This window comes from Neoarius graeffei, chromosome 19 (genome assembly GCF_027579695.1).
Source record: "Neoarius graeffei isolate fNeoGra1 chromosome 19, fNeoGra1.pri, whole genome shotgun sequence".
In the NCBI taxonomy this organism is placed as follows: Eukaryota; Metazoa; Chordata; class Actinopteri; order Siluriformes; family Ariidae; genus Neoarius; species Neoarius graeffei.
Genome location: NC_083587.1, coordinates 53123102 through 53139940, shown reverse-complemented (window position 1 = coordinate 53139940; position 16839 = coordinate 53123102). Strand labels below are relative to the sequence as shown.

General features: G+C 43.4%; 1 protein-coding gene across 1 annotated transcript; it reads left to right on the top strand.

Annotated features, from left to right (window-relative positions):
• The first annotated feature begins 85 nt into the window (after nt 1-85).
• Nucleotides 86-11454, top strand: sult2st3 (sulfotransferase family 2, cytosolic sulfotransferase 3). The gene is given in 7 exon segments (XM_060900945.1): nt 86-116; nt 119-223; nt 8578-8786; nt 10316-10442; nt 10537-10631; nt 10752-10932; nt 11053-11454. Coding segments are annotated over 7 exon segments (864 nt in total). The 3' UTR covers nt 11169-11454.
• Nucleotides 11455-16839: the final 5385 nt, after the last annotated feature.

The window sequence follows — 16839 nt, the reverse complement described above, 5'->3', positions numbered from 1 at the left end:
CACCTGTGAACAAGACGGGAAGAAGAAACAATACATAGGCACATCTCTGGCACTTAATACTCTTGAACAAAACCTCGATATCATGATGGCCCAAAGTGACCTGTACAGGGTTTATCATTGATTTATCTTCCAAAAGACTTTTACACTGTGGACAGTCTGAACTATTTTGAGTCGTTCCAAGTTCAGGATGATGATATTATTTTAATTACATATCCCAAATCTGGTGAGTACACTATAACTCAATGATTTAAAAAAAAATTATTTCAGTAATATAATTAGGATAAAGCAAATATTATTTAAAAAACCTACAGTACCACACAAAAGTTTAGACACACCTTCTAATTCAGTATGTTTTCTTTATTTTTCAAAGACATTTCATGTCTTAAAGTAATGATGGTGTTAGGGGTGGTGGAGGTGTGGTGAGATAAGGATCCAAAAGCAGAACACAGACAGTAATTCAAAAAATAAGGTGATTTAATCCAGGGAAAAAAGAGCATGGCAAAAAGGTAAACAAACAGGACAAAAACACAAATGGCAAAAATAGTCTGGGTAAAAGGAGACAAAAACATGAGACAGGTAAGGACAAAAACGTAATCTCCGGAGTGGATGTCCGGGGCAGAGCATGACAGTATCCCCCCTTCAACGAGTGCCTCCAGGCACTTTAGGAAGAGTGTAGGCGTGTTGCCGGTGGAAGTCGGAGATGAAGGTTGGGTCCAAGATGAACATGGCGGGGACCCAACTTCTCTCCTCAGGATCATAACCTTCCCAGTCTACCAGGTACTGGAGTCCTCTACCTCACTGCCACAACTTCAGCAGCTTTTTGACTGTGTAGGCTTCGCCGCCATCAATGAGCCTGGGAGGAGGGGGTTTGGAGGGTGGGAACAAAGAACTAGAGACCAGAGGTTTAAGCTGTGACACATGGAAAGTGGGGTGAATATGTCACATGGTGAGTGGTAATGCCGGTCTGACGGAACATGAATTAATTACCTTGCTGATGAGGAAGGGTCCTAGGTATCTGGGCTCCAGCTTACGGGAGACGGTTCTGAGTGGCAGATGGCGTGTGGAGAGCATGACTCGCTGCCCCACCCAGTAGGTGGGTGCCTTAGAACGGCATTTGTCGGCCTGCCTCTTGGATCCTAGGGTAGAGCTAATGAGTCTTCTCCAGGCCAATGCTCACGTCCTCCTGCAGCAGCGTATGAAGATCTGGGCTGAGGGTATGGTGACCTCCTCCTCTTGGTTGGGGAAGAGTGGTGGTTAGTAACTTAGGGAGCACTGGAAGGGCAAGAGACCTGTGGCAGATGAAGGGAGAGAGTTGTGAGTGTACTCGACCCAAGGTAAGTACTTACTCCAAGAACCGGCATCCCTGGATGCCATGCACCTGAGTGCCACCTCCAAATCTTGGTTCGCTCATTCCGCCTGGCCGTTGGTTTGAGGATGGAACCCTGAGGAGAGACTACAGGAGGCCCCAATGAGTTTGCAGAAGGCCCTCCAGAACTGCGCAGTGAACTGAGAACCCCGGTCGGAGACGATGTCAGTAGGGAGTCCGTGTAGGCAGAAAATGTGAAGGATGAGTAATTTGGCTGTTTCTTTAGCTGTGGGAAGCTTGGGCAGAGGGATGAAATGGACTGTCTTGGAGAACCGGTCAATAACCATGAGGATACATGTGTTGCCACCTGAGTTGGGGAGTCCTGTGATGAAGTCCAGGGCGATGTGAGACCAGGGTCGATGAGGAGTCGGGAGGGGTCTTAGCAAGCCGGCAGGGGGTCGATTGGCTGTCTCGTTCTGGGCACATATGTTGCAGGCTGCCACAAACTCCTGGACATCTTCCTTGATGGATGGCCACCAGAAGCGCTGTTGGACAAACGCCAGGTTCGAGCAGCTCCCGGGTGACAAGCCAACTTGGACCCATGACCCCACTGCAGCACCTGGGTTCACACAGAACAGGGAACAAACAGAAGGTTAGGTGGTATGCTACTTGAGTTACCTTCTCCGGGGTCCTGCTCCAGGGCCTTCTGCGCTAATGTCTCCACCTCAAGTAGGGCGGCCCCCACCAGACAGCGTGGAGGAAGGATGGTTTCGGGTGTACTAGACTCCTCCTGATGGGCAGAAAATATCCTGGACAGGGCATCAGGTTTGCCGTTCTTGGAGCCTGGGCGGTAGGAGAGGGTGAATCGGAACCGGGAGACGAAGAGAGACTATCGGGCTTGCCGTGAGTTAAGGCGTTTGGCGGACTTGAGGTATTCTAGGTTTTTGTGTTCGGTCCAGACAAGGAAGGGGAGATCCAAGCCCTCGAGCCAGTGCCTCCACTCCTCCAAGGCTAGCTTGATGGCCAACAGCTCTCTGTCGCCGATGTCGTAATTTCGTTCAGCAGGGGACAGCTGGCGAGAGAAGAAGGAGCAGGGGTGGACCTTGTTATCATTGGCCCTCTGGGAGAGAATGGCTCTGACCCCAGACTCAGAAGCATCGACCTCCACGATGAACTGTTTGGTCGGATCGGGTATGGTAAGAATGGGTGCTGTGGTGAACTTGTGCTTGAGCATGGAGAAACCTTTCTCTGCTTCCTCCCCCTACTTGAATGGGGTCTTAATCAAGGTCAATGCAGTGAGAGGTCCAGCCACCGTGCTGAAGTCGCGGATGAAGCGCCTGTAGAAATTGGCGAATCCCAGGAAACACTGGAGCTCTCATCGCGAGGATGGGGTGGGCCAGTCAGCGACTGCCTCAAGCTTGAGGGGGTCCATCTGGATCCTAGCCAGGGAGATGATGAACCCCAGAAATGAGACAGAGCTCTGGTTGAATTAGCTCTTTTCTGCCTTGACAAACAGCTTATTTTCTAGCAGGCACTGGAGGACCTGCCGGACGTGGCCCCGATGTTCCTCCAGGGAGTGAGAGAAGATCAGGATGTCATGCAGGTACACAAAAATGAAGATGTTAAGAAAGTCCCTTAGGATATCATTGACGAGTGCCTGGAAGACTGCGGGCGCCGTTGGTCAGGCCAAAAGGGACCACGAGGTACTCATAGTGACCAGTGGTGGTGTTAAAGACTGTCTTCCACTCATCCCCCTCCCTGATCCTGACGAGATGGTAGGCATTGCATAAGTCCAACTTGGAAAATATCTTGGCTCCCTGGAGTAGTTCAAAGGCTGTGGTCATGAGCGGTAGTGGGTAGTGGTTCTTGACCGTGATGGCATTTAAACCTCGATAGTCAATACAGGGGCAGAGTGACTTGTCCTTCTTCTCCACGAAGAAGAATCCCGCCCCTGCTGGGGAGGAGGAAGGGCGGATGATCCCAGCTGCCAGAGACTCGGAGATGTACTTCTCCATGGCTTGCCTTTTGGCGGGAGAGAGAGAGTAGAGTCGCCCTTTGTGTGGCGCCATCCTGGGTAGGAGGTCGATTCCACAGTCATAGGGTCTGTGAGGAGGGAGGGACACTGCTTGGGTCTTGCTGAAGATGAGTCTTAAGTCCAGGTATTCTGGAGGCACGTGAGAGAGGTCGGGAAACTCGCTGGCTGAAGGCTGCGGTGGTTTGGCAGGAGGCAGAGCGGAGTTCAGGCAGGAAGCTAGGCAGAAATGGCTCCAGCCTAGGATAGTGTTGTCGGCCCAGTTAAGGTGGGGGTTGTGCTGCGTTAACCAGGGTAATCCTAGGATGATGGCTACATGGGGGTCGTTCATGACGTGAAGTTGGATGGTTTCTGAGTGGTTGCCAGAAATCCTCAGGGTGACCAGGGCAGTAAGGTCGGTGATGGTGGTCAAGTCAGTGCCATTGAGTGTCAGGACAGTGAGAGGGACCTCGAGGGCAAGTAGCGGGATTCCCAGATGCTTGGCTGTGGCGGAGCAGATCAGGTTCCTGTCCGCCCCTGAGTCAATGAGGGCCTGGAGATGGTGATGCTGGTTGTCATGGATGAGGATGACAGGGTGTAACGGTCAATCAGCGGGGGGTTGGTTCCGAGCGTTGCCCACCAGGGCCCCTCGATTCACTGGTGGTCTCGTTCCCTTTAGTGGGCAGGCTCGGCAGATGTGTCCTCGCTGACCACAGTAGAAACAGGCCCCTGTGCTCTGCCAGTGCTGTCGTTCCTCCGCTGACACCCATACCTGGTCTACCTGCATGGGTTCGACGGACAAGGCGGGAGGTGGAGAGGAGGTGAAGCTGGGGCGGGTCTTCTCTCTCCTCCATTGCTGGAACCGGGCGTTAATACAGTTGGCGAGGTCAATGAGACTGGAGAGGTCCGACGGTAGTTCCCGCGATACCAGTTCATCCTTAATGGTGTCAAACAAGCCATGCAGGAACGCGTCAACCCAGGCGCTCTCATTCCAACCACATGATGCCACCAACATCTGGAACTCGATGGCATAGTCCGAGGTAGACCGGGACCCCTGCCGCAGCTCCATGAATTCCCTAGCCACCTCCCGGCTGAACAGAGAGCGGTCGAAAGTTCGCCCCATCTCCTCGGAGAAATCTTTGAAACTGGAGCAACAGGGAGCATCGGCTTCCCAGACCACTGTTCCCCACTCCCTGGCCTTGCCGGTGAGGAGCATGATGATATATGCCACCCGGGAGCGTTCTCTAGGGAAGGTCAGAGGTTGCAGCTCTATGATCAATGAGCATTGAGATAGGAACGATCTGCAAGTACCTGGCTCTCCATTGTAGGGCTGAGGCACTGGGAGTCTTGGCTCGTGGAGAAAAGCAGTGGCAGGAGCTGAAGTAGGAGACAGTTGGGCAGGGGTAGGCATGGCTTGATAGCGCTGCATCTGTGTGGTGAGGAGGTTGAGTGAGTGGAGAGGGTGGCGAGGTTCTGGGTGATCTGCTGGAGGTCTTGTTGATGAGTCCTGAGGAGAGTCCCTTGCTGCTGAATGGCTGTTCTCAAATGGGTGAGTTCCACTGGATCCATGTTGGCCAGAACGTACTGTTAGGGGTGGTGGAGGTGTGGTGAGATAAGGATCCAAAAGCAGAACACAGACAGTAATCCAATAAATAAGGTGATTTAATCCAGGGAAAAAAGGGTGTGGCAAAAAGGTAAACAAACAGGATAAAAACACAAATGGCAAAAATAGTCTGGGTAAAAGGAGACAAAAACTTGACAAAAACACGAGACAGGTAAGGAAAAAATGCTAGAGCAAAAAACCATGAACAAGAAAAAGCGCTAGTGCAAAAAACCATGAACAAGAAAAAAACAGTGCAAAAACCATGAACTAGAAAAATAAGCTAGAGAGAAACGCAATGAGGCACAGAAATGGCTAGAGTAGCAAAACGAGATGCTCTGGCAAAGTCAGAGAACGGTGTTTATATATGCAGCGGTGAAAACCAGGAAGTGAGTTCAGGTGAGATGGAATTCCTGTCCCAGATCCGGATCGGCGCTGGCGTGGGAGATCCGTAATCTCCAGAGTGGATGTCCAGGGTGGAGCATGAAAGATGAGGGGGAGGCATGGTGGTGTAGTGGTTAGCACTGTTGCCTCACAGCAAGAAGGTCCTGGGTTCGAGTGGCTGGCGAGGGCCTTTCTCTGTGGAGTTTGCATGTTTCCTCCGGGTGCTCTGGTTTCCCCCACAGTCCAAAGACATGCAGGTTAGGCTAATTGGTGGCTCTAAATTGACCGTAGGTCTGAATGGTTGTTTGTCTCTGTCAACCCTGCGATAACCTGGTGACTTGTCCAGGGTGTACCCCGCGTCTCGCCCATAGTCAGCTGGGATAGGCTCCAGCTTGCCTGCGACTCTGTAGAACAGGAATAAGAGCCTACAGATAATGGATGGATGGATGTAAGTAATGATGGATGTCATTTCTCTTTACTTACCTGAACAGTTCTTGACATAATATGGATTTCTACAGTTCTGGAATAGGGCTATTTACTGTATTTTTATTATTTACAATTTACTGTTTGATCTCATATGCATTAAGAAGGCAAGAAATTGCACAAATTAACTTTTGACGAGGCACCTATTAATTGAAAAGCATTCCAGGTGACTACCTCATGAAGCTGGTTAAGATAATGCCGATAGTGTGCAAAGTGTCATCAAGGTAAATGGTGGATACTTTATGTCCATATAATATAAAGAACATTCATAGTGGGGCAAAGATGTGAAGCTTATCTTCTCATGTTGAAAATATTGTAATATCCCCCCTCTCTCTCTCTCATATATATATATATATATATATACTGTGTGTGTGTTTTGATATTATTATTAACATTTAAATGTTTTATCTCTCAATAGGATAATTGGACAATGGATGGATGGATGTTATTTTATTATCTTTTGCTGTCAGTGCTGTTTCCCACTAGTAGAGAGGCTGCTCTAATCCAAAAATGTAAATGACTCTGTGACTAGATGGATCACTGATCATATGATTTCCTTTCTTTTATCAGAAATGTGGGATTATTTTTCTCACAGTTCCATTTAGTGGGATTTTAGTAAGGGTCTTAGTTCACTCATAATACATATGTGGTATATACAGTTGTAGTCAGAAGTTTACATACAGTGACATGAATGTCATCTTGGATATGAATATCATGGCAATATTTGGACTTTTAGTAATTTCTTTGAACTGTTCTTTTTCTGTGGCAGAATGATTGTACAGCATACATCTTTAATGAAAAAAAACAATAGAATTTGGTGCACAAGTTTTAATTTTCTTTGGGTTTTCTGAAATCAACACAGGGTCAAAATTATACATACAGGGTCAAAAATTTACATATGCTCACTTAGATTATTAATTCAGAGGTGCTGAAACTTCCAAAATGTCTTGCCAAGGCCGAGGTCTCTTAACTTCCTGTTAGTGACTATGATTGACTACAGCTGGTAGCTTCTCTGTGCCTTCATAAAAAGGGTTTGTTTACAGCACTCATTGGATTGACCAACACACAGTAAAATGGGAAAGTCCAAGGAGCTCAGTGCAGATCTGAGAAAGAGGATCGCAGATATACATAACTCCGGAATGTCTCTTGGAGCCATTTCGAAACAACTGCAAATTCCAAGATCAGTTCAAACAATTGCATCCAAGTTATTGTGAGGTGTAGTCACTTTGCCAAGCCACTTTGTTTCAAGAAAACCCAAACTGTCACCTTCAGCTGAAAGGAAATTGGTTTGGATGGTCAGGAACAACCTGGGAACCACCATGGCACAGCCCTGCCATGAACTGGAAGCTGATGGATCACTGTCTACAGTTCAGATCACCATGGACTAAGAGGCTGCTATCCAAGAAATAACCCCCTGCTCCAAAATTGACACCTTCAAGCTTAACTAAAGTTTGAAGGTGACCACACGGACAAAGAAAAAGCCTTCTGGAGGATAGCTGTATGGCTAGACGAGACAAAGATTGAGTTGTTTGGCCACAATGACCACCATGTACAGAGGGACACTGTACCAGCTGATGGTGGTGGTAGGATCATCATGCTCTGGGGCTGTTTTGCTGCCAGTGGAATTGGTTCATTGCACAAAGTGGATGGAATAATGAAGAAGGAGGACAACCTCAGAATTCTTCAGCATAAGCCATCAGAAACTTGAACACGACTTGGGATTTGGGAGTTACAGCAGGACAATGAACCCAAACACGCATCAGAGCTGGTTGTGGAGGAAAAAGCAGGCTAACATTAAGCTTAAAACAAGTCCTGACTTCAACCCTATTGAAAATATATGGACCGTGCTTATAAGTTGAGTCCATGCCAAGAAAGAAAAAAAATTGAATTCTACCAATTCTACCATGAAGAGTCATGAAATATCCAACCAGAATTCTGCCAGAAACTTGTTCATGGTAACCAAAATGTTTGATCAATGTGAATCTTGCAAAGAGACATTTTACCCAAATATTAGGTCTGCTGTATGTATATTTTTGACCCTGTATGTATAATTTTGACCATGTGTTGATTTCAGAAAACCCAAAGAAAATTAAAACTTGTGCACCAAATTCTAGTGTTTTTTTTTTTATTAAAGATGTATGCTGTACATTCTTTGAACTGTTCTTTTTCTGTGGCAGAAATCACTGAAAGCCCAAATATTGCCATGACATTCATATCCAAGATGACATTCATGTCACTGTATATAAACTTCTGACCACAACTGTAAGTCTTACTCTTGTCCACTCATAAATGTACACATTTGTTTTTTGGGTGTTTCTTATCCTTAGTCATGTTTTTATGTTTCCCTTCTTTCCTACCATCCATCTATCCATACTTCCAATACTGCATATCTGTCAGGGTCACAGTTGAGTTGGAGCCAATCCCAGCTGACTTCAGGTGAGAGGTGGGGTACACAAGTCATCAATTTCTCGTAGGGTTAACACAGAGACCAACAACCATTCAGAGTCACATTCACACCTATGGGTAATTTAGAGTAGCCACTTGACCAAATCTGCATGTCTGTGGACCGTGGGAGGAAACCAGAGCACCTGGAAGAAACCCATATAGGCACGGGAGAACATACAAACTCCACACAGAAAGGCTCCAGTTGGCCACAAGTTTCAAAACCAGAACCTTCTTGCTTTGAGACAGTGAGCAGCGTGTCCCTCCACTGCACCACTGTGCCACTCTGAGGACCCTTTGTATAATGTATGGCAAATGTATAATACAGTAGCTTGAACTTTTATTTTTCAGGTACAACGTGGATGCAGGAAATACTTCCTCTGCTCCTGAATGGAGGAGATCTTACTCCAGTGCTCACTGTTCAATCCTTTGAGAGAGTTCCATGGATTGAAACGCAATACGCTGCTAAATCTGTAGCCAAGCTGAGTGCTCCACGGACCATCAGCTCTCATATGCCTTATCACCTGATGCCTTCCACCTTCTTCTCTTCTAAGGCTAAGGTAAAGCAAACAAACAAATAAGTAAATAATCATTTTTTAAAAATGAGTAAGTGGTTATCTTGGAACTGGCATGAAAATGTGTAGCAACCTGGGAAAACCCTTCACATGGTGACATTATCTTCTTTTCTATTATATGCATTACTGTGCAAAAGTCTTAGGCACCCTATTTTTTTCCATACAAACTTTGTTATAGATTTCTATTTTATGACTTCTACATTGGGCGGCACAGTGGTGTAGTGGTTAGCGCTGTCACCTCACAGCAAGAAGGTCTGGGTTCGAGCCCTTTGGCCGGCGAGGGCCTTTCTGTGCGGAGTTTGCATGTTCTCCCCGTGTCCGCGTGGGTTTCCTCCGGGTGCTCCGGTTTCCCCCACAGTCCAAAGACATGCAGGTTAGGTTAACTGGTGACTCTAAATTGACCGTAGGTGTGAATGTGAGTGTGAATGGTTGTCTGTGTCTATGTGTCAGCCCTGTGATGACCTGGCGACTTGTCCAGGGTGTACCCCGCCTTTCGCCCGTAGTCAGCTGGGATAGGCTCCAGCTTGCCTGCGACCCTGTAGAACAGGATAAAGCAGCTAGGGATAATGAGATGAGATGAGACTTCTACATTATTGAGTCAGCACAAAAACATTTTAGTGTTCCAAACGTTCGTTTTCCAGCATAAAATTAAATGTTACAGAAAAAAAAAGTTTGTATCTGAGCAGCATATTCCATAAGAGAGCACTTTTCAGACTAAAAAAGAAAACATAATGAAGGCTACTGGGTTTTGGTGCAAAATTAAGAAGCGAGTATGACAGTCAAAGTGTCCAGAAGAACTGTGGTTGGTTCTGCAAGATGCTCAGTAAAACCTACAGCTCATTTCTTTATAAAACTGCACTCACTGTACCTGAGACTACTATTTTTTTTTAAAGCAAAGGGTCATTTCACACCAAATATTGAGTTTGTTTAATTTATTATGGCTTAGCGCTGTTTATAGTATTTTTTTTTAATGTTGAAACATTTCATTTCATTATTTTTAAGCCATTTTTGGTCAACAGCATTTCTTTACATGTGCCTAAGACTTTTGCACTCTACTGTGTATTGTTCTGAAAACTACACACTTTCCTGAACTGAAATATGTTTCTCTTTTTTTATTTATCACAACCACAAGTTCTAGCATTGTAAATTATGGTTACTTGTAAAAGTGAAAATGGAGAAATGTAAAGATTTCATATCTCTATATTTATAACTTAATCTACTTATGAAAAAAAAAACATTACTGCACAATTGGGCAAGCCGTAGCATTGTCTCTTAATTTGATTGATCTCAATTTACAGTATTGTTGGTGATGAAATATTCACAGACATTCAAATTGAATTGATCATAAGGAACACTTTAATGCTTTGCTCTTTTTCCCCTTATTTTCTTGGGTAGGTCCAATAAATTAAAAAAAAAATAGATAAAACTAAATTCAAATACATTTCAGCTTTACAATTGTATATTTGTAATGCTTATACAGTGTTACAGCTTGCATTGTTGTCTATTATCCTTAGGTCATTTATTTGACAAGAAACCCAAAGGATGTCGTGGTTTCCTTTTTTTATTTCCACCAAATGTTTAATATTCTGCATAATCCGGGAACTTTTGAAGAATTTACTGACAGCTTCTTAACAGGCAATGGTGAGATACTTGGATTTGCATTTCACAAATGTGGCATAAGTTCAAATTACAAACTAAATCAAATTACAGACATGACATGACCTTGTTTGCTTAGTGATGTTTGGAAAATGGACTGATCATGTGAAAAGCTGGAGAAACCCAGATTTAGGAGATAGAATTCTCTATATCACATATGAGGAGATGATTCAGGTAATGTCTTTCCATCATAATACTTTATATGTCTGTTCAGTGTCAGTCTACATTATGTGGAATCAGTTTGCTTGTTCACATTAGCTCTTTATGTAATAATAGAACATTTTTATCTTGCAGGATCTTCAGAATGTCATCGAACGTATTTTATGCTTTCTGAATCGGCAGCTGAGTGAAGATGCTCTGAAACGTGTGATTGAACAGTGTCAGTTCAAAACCATGAAGCAAAACAAAATGTCCAATTACTCGCTGGTGTCACCGGAAATATTCAACCACAAGAAGTCATCTTTCCTTCGAAAAGGTACGCAAAGGCAGACATTTCTATGACAGTTTTTCTTTGTGATCTTTTGATATGACAACCAAAATGAAAAATTCTGGATGTTTTGGAAGGGCCTCAGTTTTGTTTTATGCTCTTCTGAAGGAATTGCTGGTGATTGGAAGAATCACTTCAGCCCTGAGCTGGAGGCCAAATTCAATGCGGTAATTTCTGAAGAACTGAAGGGAACTGGCATCCCCTGGGATGAGGAACACAAATGAAATCCAACTTATTACATGGAATAATTAAAATAAATCTAAAAAGCTTGATAAATCTGAAAATCTTGATAGTCATATATTCTGGCTCCTTTCTGGTTTTAGTGCTATCTCATGACGATGAAGGATATTTTCTGTCTCTCCCTGCACAAAACTTGATTTGACCTTTCACACTACAGAAGTTTTGCTTAGTGAAGCTGTAAAGATCTGTCTTCTGTCATCAAAGCCACTGTACATCTGATCTTAATTATGACATTATTTAGGGGCATATAATCTATGCAGAGATGTAAGCCCCCATCCTTTTTTGTACAAAACAGTGTCAGTAAAGTAAATTCCTGAATCAAACTTTGGCTTAAGCATTGCCAAAATAAATATAATACAAGTGAAATTCTTTGAGTCGTGATTGATATTTTTTGAGGGTGGTACGGTGGTGTAGTAGTTAGCACTGTTACCTCACAGCAAGAAGGTCCTGAGTTTGAGCCCAGCGGCCGGCGAGGGCCTTTCTGTGTGGAGTTTGCATGTTCTCCCTGTGTCTGTATGGGTTTCCTCTGGGTGCTTCGGTTTCCTCCACAGTCCAAAGACATGCAAGTTAGGTTAATTGGTGGCTCTAAATTGACCATAGGTGTGAATGGTTGTTTGTCTTTTTGTCAGCCCTGAGATGACCTGGCAACTTGTCCAGGGTGTACCCTACCTCTCGCCCATAGTCAGCTGGGATAGGCTCCAGCTTGCCTGCAACCCTGTAGAACAGGATAAGTGGCTACAGATGATGGATGGATGATATTTTCTGTCCCTTTTATCTCTAGAAGTTTAGTTTAATGAAGCCATGAAGACTTGATCTGTGTCTCCAACAATCAAGGCCACTGTATATCTGTATATATTAACTACTGTATTTAATATATTCCATACAGAGATATACTAGAGGGTGTGGGTGGACTAAAGTGAAACTTGTCTACTTTTGAACTTTTGGGTCTTGAACTTTACTAGCTACAGTACCTTCTTTAAATAAACTTTCAAGCCTAGGTACCAGATTAGAATTTATTTTAGATAACTACAAGCAAAAAGGACATAAAGCAAAAGTCTAATTCGTTGACTCGAGCAGCACACAATTTGGTGATCATTACATTTCTTCTAATCAGGTGAGTAATCATATCAATTTTTGTGTATAAATCTTTTGGAATATCAAGTGCTGAGCTGGCATAAATAAGTCTTGAAAGGCCTTTAAATTTGGAGACCAAAACACAACCAGTCAAATCTCTTTGGATCCATAAATTAAATTGTTGCTGTTAAGGTGTAATTAAAGGGTTAAAATTTTCAGAAACCCTTGAATACTGATCTTTCTGGATGAGAATTTGACTGGAATCCCTGAAGCAACTCACATTTGGATAATTAAGATTAAGGTCAGATGTTGCTGAAAATTTTACTAATATCCTGTTCACATTGCTGATTTGAGCTTTATTCTTGAGAAAAAGGTTGTATCATCAGCAAGCTGAACTTGTCCTGTCAGCTATAGACTGAGCTTTTAAATTATTCATTTTAATCTAATAGGCTAAAATTTGCATAGAAAGAAGGAATCCAGCACTCTATGTTGAATCTTTTAGTGGTGCCATCAGGCACAGTGGTGCTTGAAAGTTTGTGAACTCTTTAGAATTTTCTATATTTCTGCATAAATATGACCTAAAACATCATCAGATTTTCACACAAGTCTTAAAAGTAGATAAAGAGAACCCAGTTAAACAAATGAGACAAAAATATTATACTTGGTCATTTATTTATTGAGGACAATGATCCAATATTACATATCTGTGAGTGGCAAAAGTATGTGAACCTTTGCATTCAGTATCTGGTGTGACCTCCTTGTGCAGCAATAACTGCAACTAAACATTTCTGGTAACTGTTGATCAGTCCTGCACACTGGCTTGGAGGAATTTTAGCCCATTCCTCCGTACAGAACAGCTTCAACTCTGGGATGTTGGTGGGTTTCCTCACATGAACTGCTTGCTTCAGGTCCTTCCACAACATTTTGATTGGATTAAGGTCAGGACTTTGACTTGGCCATTCCAAAACATTCACTTTATTCTTCTTTAACCATTCTTTGGTAGAACGACTTGTGTGCTTAGGGTCGTTGTCTTGTTGCATGACCCACCTTCTCTTGAGATTCAGTTCATGGACAGATGTCCTGACATTTTCCTTTAGAATTCACTGGTATAATTCAGAATTCATAGTTCCATCAATGATGGCATGCCATCCTGGCCCAGATGCAGCAAAACAGGCCCAAACCATGATATTACCACCACCATGTTTTACACATTGGATAAGGTTCTTATGCTGGAATGCAGTGTTTTTCTTTCTCCAAACATAACGCTTCTCATCTAAACCAAAAAGTTCTATTTTGGTCTCATCCATCCACAAAATATTTTTCCAATAGCCTTCTGGCTTGTCCACGTGATCTTTAGCAAACTGCAGATGAGCAGCAATGTTCTTTTTGGAGAGCAGTGGCTTTCTCCTTGCAACCCTGCCATGCACACCATTGTTGTTCAGTGTTCTCCTAATGGTGGACTCATGAACATTAACATTAGCCAATGTGAGAGAGGCCTTCAGTTGCTTAGAAGTTACCCTGGAGTCCTTTGTGACCTCGCCGACTATTACACGCCTTGCTCTTGGAGTGATCTTTGTTGGTCGACCACTCCTGGGGAGGGTAACAATGGTCTTGAATTTCCTCCATTTATACACAATCTGTCTGACTGTGGATTGGTGGAGTCCAAACTCTTTAGAGATGGTTTTGTCACCTTTTCCAGCCTGATGAGCATCAACAACACTTTTTCTGAGGTCCTCAGAAATCTCCTTTGTTCGTGCCATGATGCACTTCCACAAACATGTGTTGTGAAGATCAGACTTTGATAGATCCCTGTTCTTTAAATAAAACAGGGTACCCACTCACACCTGATTGTCATCCCATTGATTGAAAACAACTGACTCTAATTTCACCTTCAAATTAACTGATAATCCAAGAGGTTCACATACTTTTGCCACTCACAGATACGTAATATCGGATCATTTTCCTCAATAAATAAATGACCAAGTATAATATTTTTGTCTCATTTGTTTAACTGGGTTATCTTTATGTACTTTTAGGACTTGTGTGAAAATCTGATGATGTTTTAGGTCATATTTATGCAGAAATATAGAAAATTCTCAAGGGTTCACAAACTTTCATGCACCACTGTAGCTCCCAAAGGTTATCTGAGTCTGGAGGAGGATTCTGGGCTCCTTCAGATGTAGATGGCTGCTCTGATTGTGAAGCACATTCAGACATTAGCCATCGCTAAGCTTCATGGGCATTATCATGGTTGCCAAACCTGAGGATCTTAAATCAGGAGTCTAGCCAGTCGCCAGTGCTAGCACTCAACATCATGATACCTTTTGCTGGTATATTGCTGCAGAGCCATCCATAAGGATTCAGCAGCTTGGTTTGTTGTCAGCCATCGAGTGTAGCATTGTTCTGGCAGGCCGCGAAGTCAAGCTCAGCCCTCAATCCCAGCTACATCAGCTGACTGCAGCTGATCTCAAGCCAGCCCACATCAGCTGTCAGCTCAGCTGATTCCCTTCTATGCATTCTATTGGCAAATCTCCCATACAGCACCTTATTTAAGCTGCTTTAACCTGCTTACCTTTGCTGCTTCCTCTGCAAGCCATTTTTCAAGAGAACACCATTTCCATTTGCTGGAGCTCTTGGTTGGCAAGTAGAAGCCTTCTGCTTCCAGAATTAATGAATGGCCTGCGCCCAGACTCCTGGAAATTGTGTTAATAATAAATAGCATAGCGGCTCCAGTCAGAGCTTCCCTTTTACAGGTACAGTGGCATGCAAAAGTTTGGGCACCCTCACTGAAAATGTCTGTTACTGTGAATAGTTAAGTGAGCAGAAGATGAACTGATCACCAAAAGGCATAAAAGTAAAGACAACACATTTCTTTTCAGCATTTTCTGCAAGATTTGTGTATTATTTTTGTTTTGTACAATTGGAGAGTGAAAAAAGAAAAGGAACACCATGCTAAGGTTTGGGCACCCCAATACATTTGAGTTCTCAGGTAACTTTTACCAAGGTTCCAGACCTTAATTAGCTTATTAAGCTGTGGCTTGTTCAAATTCTTTGTTAGGAAAGGTCAGATGATGCAGATTTCAAAGCTGTATAAATTATTTGACTCTGGGCTCCTCTAAGCAACTCCCTAACATTCTGAATAATAAAATAATTGATGCTAACAAAGCAGGAGAAGCTACAAGAACGTAGCAAAGTGTTTTCAGGTAGCTGTTTCCTCAGATTGTAATGTTATTAAGAAATGGCAGTTAACAGAAACAGTGGAGATCAAGATGAGGTCTGGAAGATGAAGAAAACTTTCTGAAAGAACTGCTCGTTGGATTGCTAGAAAGGCAAATAAAAAACCCTGTTTGACTGCAATAGACCTTCAGAAAGATTTAGCAGACCCTGGAGTGGTGGTGCACTGTTCTACTATGCAGCAACACCTGAACAAATATGACCTTCATGGGCGAGTCATCGGAAGAAAACCTTTCTTGCATCCTAGCCACAAAATTCAGCATCTGAAGTTTGCAAATGAACATCTAAATAAGCCGGCTGCATTTTGGAAACAAGTCCTGTGGACTGATGAAATCAAAATAGAACTTTTTGGCCACAATGTGCAAAGGTATGTTTGGAGAAAAAAGGGTGCCAAATTCCAGGAAAAGAACACCTCTCCAACTCTGAAGCATGGGTGTGGATCGATCATGCTTTGGGGTTGTGTTGCAGCCAGTGGCGCAGGGCACATTTCACTGGTCGAGGGAAGCATGGATTCGAATAAATACCAGCAAATTCTGGAAGCAAACATCACACCATCTGTAAAAAAAAAAGTTGAAGTTAAAAAGAGAATGGGTCCTACAATAAGACGATGATCCAAAACACACCTCAAAATCTACAATGGAATACCTCAAGAGGCACAGGCTGAAGGTTTTGCCCTGGCCCTCACAGTCCCCTGACCTAAACATCATTGAAAATCTGTGGATAGATCTCAAAAGAGCAGCGCATGCAAGACAGCCCAAGAAACTTGTAGAACTGGAAGCCTTTTGCAAGGATGAATGTGTGAAAATCCCCCAGGTAAGAACTGAAAGATTATTAGCTGGCTACAAAAAGTGTTTACAAGCTGTGATACTTGCCAAAGGAGGTGTTACTAGGTACTAACCATGCAGGGTGCCCAAACTTTTGCTTCGGGCCCTTTTCCTTTTTTTATCATTTTGAAAATGTAAAAGATGAAAATAAAAAATAGTTTTTGCTTAAAATATAAAGGGAATGAGTCATCTTTAACTTTATGCCTTTTGGAGATCATTTCATCTTCAATTTGCGTAACTGTTCACAGTAACAGCAATTTTGACCAGGGGTGCCCAAACTTTTGCATACCACTGTATACTGCTGCAGAGCTGTCCCTAGGGATTCAGCAGCTTGGTTTGTTGTCAGACCTGTTTTTTTTCTGCCACTTTGTGCTGAATCATTCTTGCAGTGAGATTAATCTTTAATGCTGACACCATCTTCTCCTCAGAGAGCTAACCACTACACCACTGTACCACCCCTACAGAATACAATTACCATTAATTCACATTATCAGACACAACAGACCCCACAAGCATATTTATT